This window comes from Sminthopsis crassicaudata, chromosome 2 (assembly GCF_048593235.1).
Source record: "Sminthopsis crassicaudata isolate SCR6 chromosome 2, ASM4859323v1, whole genome shotgun sequence".
Classification (NCBI taxonomy): Eukaryota; Metazoa; Chordata; class Mammalia; order Dasyuromorphia; family Dasyuridae; genus Sminthopsis; species Sminthopsis crassicaudata.
This window is the reverse complement of record NC_133618.1, coordinates 456214172-456226975: the sequence shown is the minus strand read 5'-3', so window position 1 is coordinate 456226975 and position 12804 is coordinate 456214172. Positions and strand designations below refer to the sequence as shown.

General features: G+C 32.8%; 1 protein-coding gene across 1 annotated transcript in view; it reads right to left on the bottom strand.

Annotated features, from left to right (window-relative positions):
- Positions 1–12804, bottom strand: part of PAPPA (pappalysin 1) — a 263111-nt gene that overhangs the window by 190509 nt on the left and 59798 nt on the right. The window contains exon 4 of the mRNA XM_074292900.1: positions 6408–6701. Coding sequence (XP_074149001.1) covers positions 6408–6701 — 294 coding nt within the window. The remainder of the gene's footprint in view (positions 1–6407; positions 6702–12804) is intronic.

Sequence of the window (12804 nt, the reverse complement as noted above, 5' to 3'; positions counted from 1 at the left end):
TTGACATTATTGTGCTCTTCTTACTGTATGTCTTGATGCTCCCTGTAACCATAGTAACTTTCTAAATACAATCAAGTTCTTTTTTTGTTTTTTTTTTTTCTTCATTTGTGTATGTGTGTGTGTGTGAGAAAGAGAGAGAGAGAGAGAGAGAGAGAGAGAGAGAGAGAGAGAGAGAGAGAGAGAGAGAGAGAGAGAAGAAAGACTTGATATTTTTATGTTGAGAGCTGTACTGTGGTTCTGTACTGTACCAAGATTTTTGTTCTAGGGTTTTGGGTTTTCCCACCTGCTTTCACTGGAAAATAGGCTTCCTTTCCAGCTTGTACTGAGGAATGGGGTTGCTAGAGTAGTTATGCTGGATAGATTGCTCACTTGCCTAAAGGCAAGTATTTGCTGCTGGTTTGCAGGAGGTTGGAGTCTCACTAGAGACTTCAAGCCCTGCTTCAGGACCCCTGCAGTGAGGTTGGCTGCTGTTTCTGCTTTTGGACCCTCACTGCCCTCTTACCTAGTGAGTCTTAACAGACTGCTAAAGTGCTTACCTGTTCCAATTCTGAGATAGTTTATTAATTATTTGGAGGGGAATTTGGGAAGACTTCAGGGAGTTCCTTTCTCCTATGCCATCTTGGCATCAAAAGTTCAGCCTTCATCAATTCTATCAGCACAGTATTATTCCATCATATTCATATGACATAACTTATTCAATCATTCTTTCAATTATAAACAACTTCTCAGTTTCCAATTCTTTGCCACCACAAAAAGAACTACAATAAATATTTTTGTTCTTATGGGTCCTTTTCTTCTTTAATCTCTTTAAGGGGTATAAATCTAGTAGCAACATTGTGAAGACACTATTTAAAAGTCTTTTGGTCACAGTTCCAAATTGTTTTTCAGAATGGTTGGACTAGTTTGCAGCTTCATCACTGGTGAATTAGTGTACTTGTTTGCTCACATCCTCTCCAACATTTGCCATTTTCCATCTTTGTTATCTTAACCAATCTGATGAGTGTGAAGAAATACCTTAAGATTTGTTTTAATTTTTATTCCTCTAATTATTAGTGATTTATATCATCTTTCCATGACTATTGACAGTTTGGATATCTTCCTTTGAAAACTACCTATTCACATTTTTTGACTATTTATCAATTGGGAAATGCTTCTTATTCTTATAAATTTGAATCCTGTATTTTAGAAATGAAATATGGGGGCAGCTAGGTGGCGCAGTGGATAGAGCATCAGCCCTGAATTCAGGAGGACCCAAGTTCAAATCTGGTCTCAGACACTTAACACTAGCTGTGTGGCCCTGGGAAAGTCACGTAACCCAAGCCTCAGAAAAAAAAAAAAAAAGTTTATCTGAAAAATTGCTATAAAGATTCCTATTTTCATGTTTTTCTTATAATTTTAATTGCATTTAATTTGTACAAAATTTTATATAATCAAAATTTTTCTCTTTGCTTCATATATAAACTCTCTTGTTTGGTCACCAACTCTTCAACTTTCTCTCTCTCTCTCTCTCTCTCTATCTCTCTCTCTGTATATATATATATATCAAACTATTTTGATGATTACAGCTTTGTACTATAGTTTAAGATATTGCTAGATATTGCTAGTTCCCCTTCCTTCTATTTTTTCCCATTAATTACAGCAATAGCCTTGACCTTGTTTTTCCAAATTAATTTTTATCATTTTTCTTAGCTCTATGAAATATATTTTTTGGTATTTTAATTATCTGAGTAATCAGTTAGTCACTGAATAAGAAACTCAATTTAGGTATTATTGTCATTTTTATAATATTGTAGGCTTGATCTACCTATTTCTCCAATTTTCAGAATGGTTTGATTTGTGTGAAATGTATTTTAATTATGTTCATATAATTTCTATAGGAGTGTTGACAGGTTCACTTCCATGTATTATATGCTGTTTGTAGTTATCTTAAATGAAGATTGTGCTAGATTTTGTTGGAATTATTTAGAAATGCTAATAATTTGTCTGGGTTTATTTTTTATCTTGCAACTTTAGTTAAGTTATTAGTATTTTAAATTATCTTTTTAATTGACAGTAGGATTTTCTAAATAAGTTATCATATCCTATGAAAAAAAGTGATTGTTTTGCTTTTTTTCCCCTCAATGTTCATGCTTATTTCTTCATTTTTTTCCTTGTCTTAGTACTATAGGTAACATTTGTAGAGCAATACTTAAAAAGTATTAGTGATAATAGACATTCTTGTTTCATCTCTGATTTTATTGGAGAGGCTTATAACTTTAGTCTTTTTAAGCAAAGTTTAATTTATTTTTTTAAAATTAGGCAAAAATTTTGTGTTTTGTAAAACAAATAAATGAATCTGCATCTATTTAAATAATCATGTGATATTTGTTGTTTTAATTATTGATATATGGTCAATTTATGTTTACAATTTTGCCAATACTGAACTATCTCTATTCCTGATACAGATTCTTTCTGCCATATAATATGTTTTGTTTTTTTGTGATATATTCTTTTGATCTTGTTAGTGTTTTATTAAAAATGTGTACAATGATATTCACTAAAACAATTGCATTATAGTTTTCTTTCTGTTTTGAATACCCTGGTTTAAGTAGCAAGATCATATTTGTTACTTAGAAGGAATATGGCAAAACTCCTTCTTACTTATTTTTTCCCAAATATTTTATGTAGTACTAAAATTATTCTTTAAATTTTTGATACAACTAAGTTGTAAATTCATCTGGTCCTGTTTTTCATCTCATCTTCTCTCTCCTCCCTCTTCCCCTCTACCCCCTGTTAGGGATAATAATTTGTTTAATTCCTTTTTCTAAGATAGGGTTAAATAAATATTCTATTTGCTGTTCTGTTAATCTGAGGAATGTATATATTTTGTATAAATATTATACACTTTATTGGAAGATAATTGGGCAAAATTCCTGCTGATGACTGCTTTTACTTCCTCTTTCTTGGTTGTGAATTTAGCTTTATGATTTTTAATTTTTTTAATATTGGTAATTTGGTTTTCTGCTTTCTTTTAAAAAATAAAATTAGTCAATAGTTTATTTATTTTTCCCAAAACCAACACCTGATTTTATTTTAATTCAATGATTTTGCTGTTATTATTGTTGTTTTACTTTGGATTTTGTTAATCTTTAACATTTTCTATTTTAGGATTTTTATTTTGGTGTTTAGTTAAGGGGAATTAATTTTTGTTGTTGTTGTCATTGTGTTGGTTTCTTTTTTTTTTTTTAGTTGTTTGCCTAAATCTTTGATCAGATTTTTTTTTACTATCATTGATATAAGCAATTAAAACAAAATTTTCCTTAAGTACTGATTTGGCTGTATTCCATAAATTTTGGCATGTTTTTTCAATATTGTAATTATTTTTAATGAAATTATTGATTGTTTCTATGATTTGTTCTTTGAACCACTTATTTTTAAGTATTAGGTTTCCAATTAATTTTTAATCTGTGCTTTTAAAGTCTTTTATTGAGTAGAATTTTGATCACATACTATGTGTTTTTTCCTCTTTTTTTTTTTTTCCTCAAGGGAAACTCAGTAAATATTTGTTGAATGAATGAATGAATGAATGAATGAAGGAGTGAGTGAGTGAGTTAGTGAATGAATAATCAAGCTAAATCTTTAATGCCGACATTAAAGAGAATAGCCAGGTTCTTCCATGTTCATTTTCCTGAAGCTACTACTGACAAGTGAACAAGGAATTGAAAGAGCCTTAGAATTAGATTAATATAATAACTTAATAGAATCATCATTTATCAAATGACTACTATTGACAAGGTACTCTGCTAAGGAGTAAAATGACAGAATTAAAAAATGGCATAATGTTGCCCTGAAAGAGAGTACAGTCTAAAAATCAAATACTTTTTTACTTCTTACTTTACTTTACTTTACTTTTTACTTTACTTTTTTTACTTACTTTTACTTAAGATCTTTGTGCATCTTGAACACTAAGACTATCACAAAATGGTAAACCCCAAAATTCTATTACATGACAATTCCTTTTGTGCTAAATTATGTTTAGTTGTTTAAGAAATTTTAAAATAAGATCCAATGCATGAGTGAGTTAAAAGTGAAGTAGTATGGTGACACAGTGCACAATACACTTGACTTAAGAGTCCAAAGACCTGATATCAAACTCTGTCTCAGATATTTACTAGCTATGTGACCTTAGGCCTCAATTTCCTCATCTGTAAAATGGGAGGTTAGAGTCAATAAGCCTTAAGTTTCCTTCCAGTTCTACATCTCTGATTCTGTTATCCTGTGAAATATAAATGGGAAGTAGTTTTATCTTTATTATTATTTTTATAGTAATAAATATCTCTAGTTTTCAACCCACTTCAAGTATACTTTTTTTCCCCCCACATCACCTCCTTCATCTGATCTCATAGTACTTTGTAATATTCTTAAGTATGTATCACATTTATTTATATAATTTTATTACTATCCCTACCAGATTGTAAGCTGTTTAAAGGTGAGGATTACGTCATATTTATGTGTTTATGACTTCTAATACATGATGAAATCCAGTACATATTGTAAGTATTTAATAAATGTCTAATATCAGATGCTGAATGGGAAAGATCCATTCCAAAAAGAAAATATGAGTTGTCCAAGGTCCTAAGAAATGGATTCCCAGTTCCTACATCCACAGTAAGATCTGTCTTGAGTAGTTCACCACCAAGAACCTGATCCTGTCCTGTTTTTTGAATTTAATCCAGCTACTTTTGTCACACCATCTATCAGAGTATAAGGAAAACAAACATTTCAAAGCTGTGGTTGCCTTAAATATGCTTTTGTGGGTGCAAGTTTGTTATCACAACTTAATGAATTAGTTCTGCTCTGAATGGGTCAGTGAGCTGAGGGGTTCTTTTAAAAAAAAAAAGTCACCATGATAAATCAATCACTCTATATATGTTAAAAAAAGAAAAGAAAAAGAAAAAGGATGAGGAAAGATTTATTTTTATGGTGGTCTGGTAGCTAATGGAAGTTCTTAAACTCACAAGAGGAAGACAAACATCCCAGATCATGCTATTGTTAATTCTGCTTGTAGAATGAGCTATCCATAGGAAAGGTGCTAAAGACCAGTTAAATCAGTAAACATGTATTTGTGCTTAAATATGTGAAAGGCAGAATCACTATTACCCAGTGATTGGACTATTGAGGTTGAATATGGACCTCATCAGGGATCTTTATTCCTGTGGGGATCTGCTTTTATGCAAATATTGTGGAACTCTTTAGAATGGTTATGTATCTTTTTTATCCTTATTTATAGTAAGCTCATCACACTCCTTCAGGGTAAAGATACTAGAGGACAGGTCTGATGTTTTCCAGGAGGCTAAAAAAATGTGATAGCAGCCAGTTCTTTTTTAAAAGTTCATGGAATCTGGGGCAGCTAGATGGCACAGTGGACAGAGCACCAGCCTTGAAGTTAGAGGACCCAAGTTCAAATCTGAACTCAGATACAACACTTCCTAGTCAAGTCACTTAGCCCCAATTGCCTCAGAAAAAAAAAAAAATTCATGAAAATTCATGGAATCTGAATAGTTCGAAAGTAACTTAAAATTCCAGAATTAGAATGAAGCCTAGGCAGTATTTTGTCCAATGATTTACTTTATTAGGTGAGGAAACTGAATCTCAGGGATGAGTTTTTGTTTTGTTTATTTCCAATGAAACTAGATTCTATAAAAGAAAAAAAAAGTGGACTAAATAAAGTGTGTGTTTCCAGACTTGGGGATGCAGAGAAAAATTTAAAGGCATCTGATATTTTAGATAAATAAGGAGGTTTTTGTTTTGGAATCTTTCAAATAGCAACCTACAAAAAGTGACATTATTGTTATTACTAAAATTATCATTATTGAAAATGATACAAAATCTTCCATAGTGATTTAACATATATGTTTATAATATATATATGTGCGTGTATGTGTATATATATGTATGTATGTGTATATATATGGGTATATGTATATGTATATGTATGTATGTATATATATATACACATATAAAATAACCTTTTGACATTTGTAATCCATTTCTCCATTACAATCTGTAAATTAATTAATGAAAGTGGTTATTTATCACCATCACTCAAGATATGACTCTGGGAAAATGACTTAATCAAATTCATAGAGCTAAGTAAATGTAGCAATCAAGATTTATAGAGTGATTTTAACTTTCTAAAGTTCTCATCTCATTTGATCCTCACAGTGCTCCTTTTGAAACACCTATTATCATCTCATTTGATAAATGACAAGACTAGGCTAAGGGAAAACAACTTATTGGAGACCATGAATTGAATCACATCAGAAGAGACTATATTCCAAGGCTTCTACCAAAAATAATGTCCTCTCTGTGCTCAAGCTATATAAGCATAGTGGTAGATTCATAAAATTTAGTACCAAATTACATACCTGCATAGCTCATGAAGTTGTTGTATGGTGTGTTGAGGAAGGTTCGGAAACCACATGTATCATTTCCTGGTGCTGGGTCCCCACACAACTTGTGCTTAGGAGCTGGGTTGGTATCACTGCAGAGGTCTCCAGTTTCAAAGGAAGGCTCAATCTCCATACATGGGTCACTACAGGACTGGATTTCCGATATACCTCGAAAGATATGGTAAAGACCTAGACTATGCCCAATCTCATGGGTCATTGTGTGTGTGTGCCCAGGAATGCCATAGAATGATGGGTTCAGGACGATACCACCTGCAAGGGGAAAACCAGGTAAATTGAGAAGTACAATAAATTGTTTCTCAGTAAAATGACATATAATTGAGAATGACAGAATCAATCAATCAGTCAGTCAGTCAATAAGCAGTTAGTAAGCACTTATTCTGTCTCAGGCAATCTCAAAGTTTGAATTGAAAGTGACCTCAGGAAATTATCTTGTTTAATTTATTTGGAAGAGAAATTTTGTTTAAGAAGTTAGTGCCAAAATAGACATGTTTGTAGAGAAAATGAAAAGAAAAAAAATGTTTTGTTATTCTACCTGGTGACTCCCAAATTCTGACCTTATTTGCTCATTTTATTGCCAATGCCTTTTGTTTTCATTTTTTGTTTGTTTGTTTTGGATTTTGTGACAATTTCTCTGGATAGGAAAATATATCTAGTTTTCCATTGTGTATAAAATCCTGCATATCACTGGTACCTAATAATTGAGGTTTGGGGGTTAAATGATTTGCCCAGGGTCACACAGCCAGGAAAGTATTAAGTGTCTGAGACCACATTTAAACTCAGGTCCTCCTAACTTCAGGGCTGGTGCTCTATGCACTGTACCACCTAGCTGCTCCACTACCTAGAAATTTTGAAGCAAAATTAAAAAGGAAGGAAAAAAAAAGGCCATCCAATAACTGCCTCTCAGACATGCACAATGAATTCAGGTAGGACTGTGCCTTCACTAATTTCCAAGAAGGTACTCACAAAGTGTTGTCTGCAAAAACATTAGAATCACAGAATCTTGCACATCAGAATGGAAAGGAATCCTCGAATGTAAAATATACAACAAAAGATGGAAAGCACCATAGGGATTTTTTAGTCTACTTCCTTCATTTATGGATGAGCATACTAAGAACTAGAGGGCTCAGATTCAGTGGTTGGTAAAATAGTATTCCATGAGTATTATATGGCTATATATAGGAGAGGATTCTCTTAACTCATCTCTTGGTGGAAGTAGAAGGTTCACATTATTGCACATAGCTTTGGACTTTTTCAATACATTGAGCAACTTTGTCTAAAGTTTCACTGTATAACCACTGAATTTAGGAAATGGAAAATGTGATGTAGTTCCATAGACTATATGCCCAAAGGCCCAATCCAATGGCTTTATATCTTAGCATTGATCTTTATCTTTTAGCTATGTCTTTACAACTCAAATCCAAACATTTTACCTTTATCTTTTACCTTCTTAATGCAATTTCTCGCCTGTAAACACCTACCCTCTCAGTGCTTCCAGACAGCTCTATAAGACATTCTAAGATGAAGAGAAGCAATAGTAGATAAAGTTCCTCATCAGAAGCTCCTTATACCAATAAAATCATAATTTCAGTGTGAAAAAAACCCACAAAAGACTATAGATCCACCATGACTCAATCCTTTATCTTCTCTACCTATCCTTTTTTATATTCAATTAAGAAATGATTTATTATTTGTGTCTTACATAGAAAGACATGGAGCTGATAATCTAATAATTTGATTTCAGGAAGTCTATTTGCTCACTTTATTCTAAAATTATAGTGTAACATAGAATCATAAAATAGACTTCATAAAAATAAATTTTTATGAATGTCTTTTTTTTATATTCTCATAGTTTCCCCAGGTAACATTCCTCCTCCTCCCAAAGAACCAATTCCTATAACAAACAGTACTTTAAAGGCCAAAAGAAAAAAAGAAAGAGAAAAGAAAATAGAAGAAAAATGAAGAAAAAAATCAGCAAAACAGATCAATATATAGAAAAAGTCAAAAACATGCAACCATGTGGACCTTTCACTGCCACAAAAGGTGGGCTAAAAGAATCCAGGCTTATGTCTTATTCAGAACCAAGCTTATTCTTTATAATTTCACAACAATAACTTTTGATGTTTGTATGTACAAGTGGGTGTCTTTCCATTTATATTGTTATAGTAATTATGTATATTAAATTCTTGGCTCAGCTTTACTTTGCATTAGAGCATGTGAATCTTTCCATAATTTTCTATATTTGTTACAGCATATATGGTCTATTTTTTGACATTACATGGTCTAACACCCCAATTTTACAAATAAGGAACCTAATATTGTTTAAGAAAAGATGAATCACTTTCACAAGGTTATTCAATAACTTGGAAGAAGGGTTAGGACTAGCCCAATATCTCTTGCTCTCTAGTTTAGTGAGTACAGAATTATAGATGTAGATGTAGAAGGTATCTTGGGATGCAAAAGAGGAAAAGACACTTATTCTGAAGTCAAATTCCACCTCTAATGTATGTTATATATTTGCTTGGAGTAAATCACTTCTCCTTGTTGCATCTAGTTTTCTTCAAATATAAAAAAAAATAAAAGTTGAACTGGATAGCCTCATCAGTCCATTTACAGCTATAATCCTATATTTTTCCTGCCAGTTCAGTGCTATCATTTTGCAACTAAGGAAATGCAAAAAAGGACATTTAGATTGTGACTTGCCAGAAGCATATCATGTAAGAGTAAGAGGCAAGCTTTGAAGCGAAGTTATTTCATTTCTAAGAGACCTTAAAAAAGGTCATCTAGTCCAAGCACCTCATTCATATTTGTAAACTATGATGATTAGGTATCCTCATAACCTGAAGGGAATATTGGGAATAAAAAGAGATACTAGCTTTGGGTAGTCAGCCAGGGAAGGCTTCATGAAGGGAGGAGGGACATTGCAGCAGGATTTGGAAGGAGGAAAAAGGAAGTGGATTGGCTGAGAGAAAATAGAGCATCTACAGTAAGGAAAGGAAAAAAAAAACTGTAGAGAGGGAAACAAGACTGAAGTATCAACAGGGATATTCTGGAGCCAGCTTGACCTGTCTCGTGGGAACTTAACTGTTCAGTTTTCGGAGTAACCTTTTACATTTTAGAAATGAGCAAATGCTACAAATCAAAGCTTGATTTATTGTTTTGCTGATTCTCCAGCTTTATTAAAGTGATGGAGAAAATATTAATAATGTATATTAGATGAGGTCCTTTGGACAGGCCTCAGTCTCAGTCAGATAATCACCATGAGGATAGTCAGGAATAGAGTCTAAAGTATTTATTACATTACCATATTAAGTACTAAGTATATGTAAATTAGAGAACCATCACCTCATCAACCACACTGAGTTAACACACTGAGTTAATATAAGTATCCTTGTTTCAAGTCAGGAGAATCAGATATTTGCTAACTCCGTGACCATTGATGGGAATTCACTGGATGAGAGATGCTAAAGATGTTATGTAATTTCATACCTACAGTATAATGCTCCACTCTGGATGCCACATTTTAATGGCAAGGCAGAGTACATTTAGAGAAGGGAAATCAGCATGGTAAAAGGACTTAAAGTCATGCCACATGAGGGGACTGAGGATATAATTCAGCCTGGAGAAGCTGAATGTGATCATGATCTTCAAATTTCTGTAGGGTTGTCAAGGGAATGTATTATAGTAGAGAAGGCACCGCTCTCAAGAGTCAGGAAGACCTGAATTCATGTCCACTTGGGGCACCTATTAAATGTGTGCAGGACGTTTCATTTCTCTAGGCTTCAGTTTCATTATCTTTAAAGTGGGGCATTTAAAGGTACCTTCTGTGACCTTGTAACCCTATGAGATTATTTCTTTGTGTGTGTGTGTATTTGTGTGTGTGTGTGTGTGTGTGTATGTGTGTGTGTATGTATGTATGTGGATAGGCCACTTTGGCAATCTTGTGAAGCCTCTGGACCTCTTATTGGAAAGACAATTTTAGATTCATAAAATAAAATGTATAAGATTACATAGGAAATCCATTATAATACAGTAATCAATGCTTTTTAAACAAGTTGCTGGATCTTAGGTTAATGACTTTTTCTGTTATCCTGTAATGCAAAACCAACACTACAAAATAGGAGGAATTACAGGGAGACAGATTTCAGCTCAACATAAGAAAAAATGATTTTTTAAATCATTTAGAATCATTCAATAATGGAACAAATGGGATTCCTCATAAAGTAGTACTTTCTTAGTCACTGATAATGTTGAAAGAAATTGTATATAACCACTTGCCAATAATATAGTACAAGACATTAGAGGTTTTGTATGTGAGTTTGAGCTAGATGTTTGATTCGATCCCTTCGATCTCTAATATTCATTGACTGAGATAACTTCCACAGTGGTCCAAGATAGGAATATATTGCCCTTTTCTAAAAATGATAAAGTACATCTCCTTGTTGGAGTATGTAGACAATTCTTACAGCACTGAACTGTATATTCTGCACCACTTGGTTCAAAATAAAAACAGAGCAAACCTTCTGAAATGGAATTTTCTGTTTCTGTATATTTTATGACTCATGGAGAAATGGCACCTTGCTTAGCATGGAGTGAACAAATTTTAAGACATGTACCCAACCTTTAAAACACAAATTAATGTTATGGCAGGTTAATATTTAGGACTGAACAAACTTGTAAGCAGCCATTAGAATTAAGGGGAAAAGTTATGTCACAAAGAATGATGACAGAATAAAATTTGACTGTAGTACCCTGTTAATATGGGGAAACAAGATTGGAGAAAGATTTTAGCCAAGGGAATTTTATCACTAGGGAAATTGCTGAGATGACAAGCTCACTAAGTTATGGAAAATCACAGATTCTATTAATTCTGCCCTGCTTAATTCCTTCTTTTGTAAAGATAAAGGAAAAAATGCATGAGGATTGTTATAAGGAGGAATAAAAGAAACTAAAACAGGAAATCCTTCCTAGATATTTTTTTCAGACATAATATGAAACTCACTGTCTCATGTCTTTTTTTTTTTTTCCCTAGGACATTTTAGCTTAACTCCAGGACAAGGAGATCAAGACAAAGCTAATATAAAGTGGGATTGACTGGGGTTGAAAGAGACTCCTTAGACAAGATATAGATGTTTTCTGTACTTATGAGAATGTCTTTCTCATGGCAATCAAAACCTACATCAGCTTACAATTCTCAAGAAGGGGCTTTTGCTTCATCAGATGACTAGTATTTAGACAAGAATTATGTGACATATTTCAATTTTTTAAAATTAATAAGTAATGCATAGGATTTATAATTACAAGAAAGAATGGAATAAAATAAAAGATGAATCCACAGACTAAGAGGTAGAAAATTGTTTACACAAGAAATTTATTTTCCTTTTCAGTATCTATAGTCAACTTGAGATTACCTGATGAAAATTGGATACCAAAACAAATCCCAACAGTGAATACAGATTAGGAAGCATCCCATTTACCTATGCCCAAGCATACTCTAATGTCTTAAATATGGCATTTTGGGTTTCCTTTGTTTATATTTTTAAAGCAAAGTTTTTTAGTTGTTAGTTTAAAAATAAAAAGCTTTTTCTATTTTGATGAATAAAAATAATGGCATTTAGCATTTAACAAATGTTTAATTACAGTAAAACAATTCATAAAACAAATGTAGTAAAATAAAATTTTTTGGGGTACATCCCCTAATATGTTGTACACATATATGTGTGTGTGGCTTAACAAGATTGGGTGGACAAGATTATAAGGGTGAGTATAATAGATCTGCCTGATTATGATGACTTAATAACTGGGATATCACATATAGAACTACCTCTCTTGATCTGTGAATCAATCTTTAGTCTCTCTCTCTCTCTCTCTCTCTCTCTCTCTCTCTCTCTCTCTCTCTCTCTCTCTCTCTCTCTCTCTGTCTCTCTTTTTTTGCTCTGATAAAATGTTACCTCCTCCACAAAGATTTTAGTGATTATCCCAGCTGGAAGTTATCTTTCTATGATTTTAGAGCTAGAAATGACTTTATAGACCATCTACTCCAACCCTTTCATTTTGTAGATGAATAAGACTTGGGGAAAGGGTAGGTGACTCACACAAGGTGAGTCAGCTAACAAATAGCAAAACCATGACTAGAAGCCAGATTTCCTGACTCAGTGCACTGAATCTTTGTCCTCTGATTTTAGAACGCTTTCTAATTCTTTTACATACTTATTCAGAATAATTTGTTGTTTATCTGGGAACATGTCTAATTATTCCTACTAGAATAAGTTTCTTGAATTCATGATCATGTCTTATTTAATTTTGTACCCTTTAGAGTGTAGCTAAATATATTGCATGTAGTAAGTACTTAATA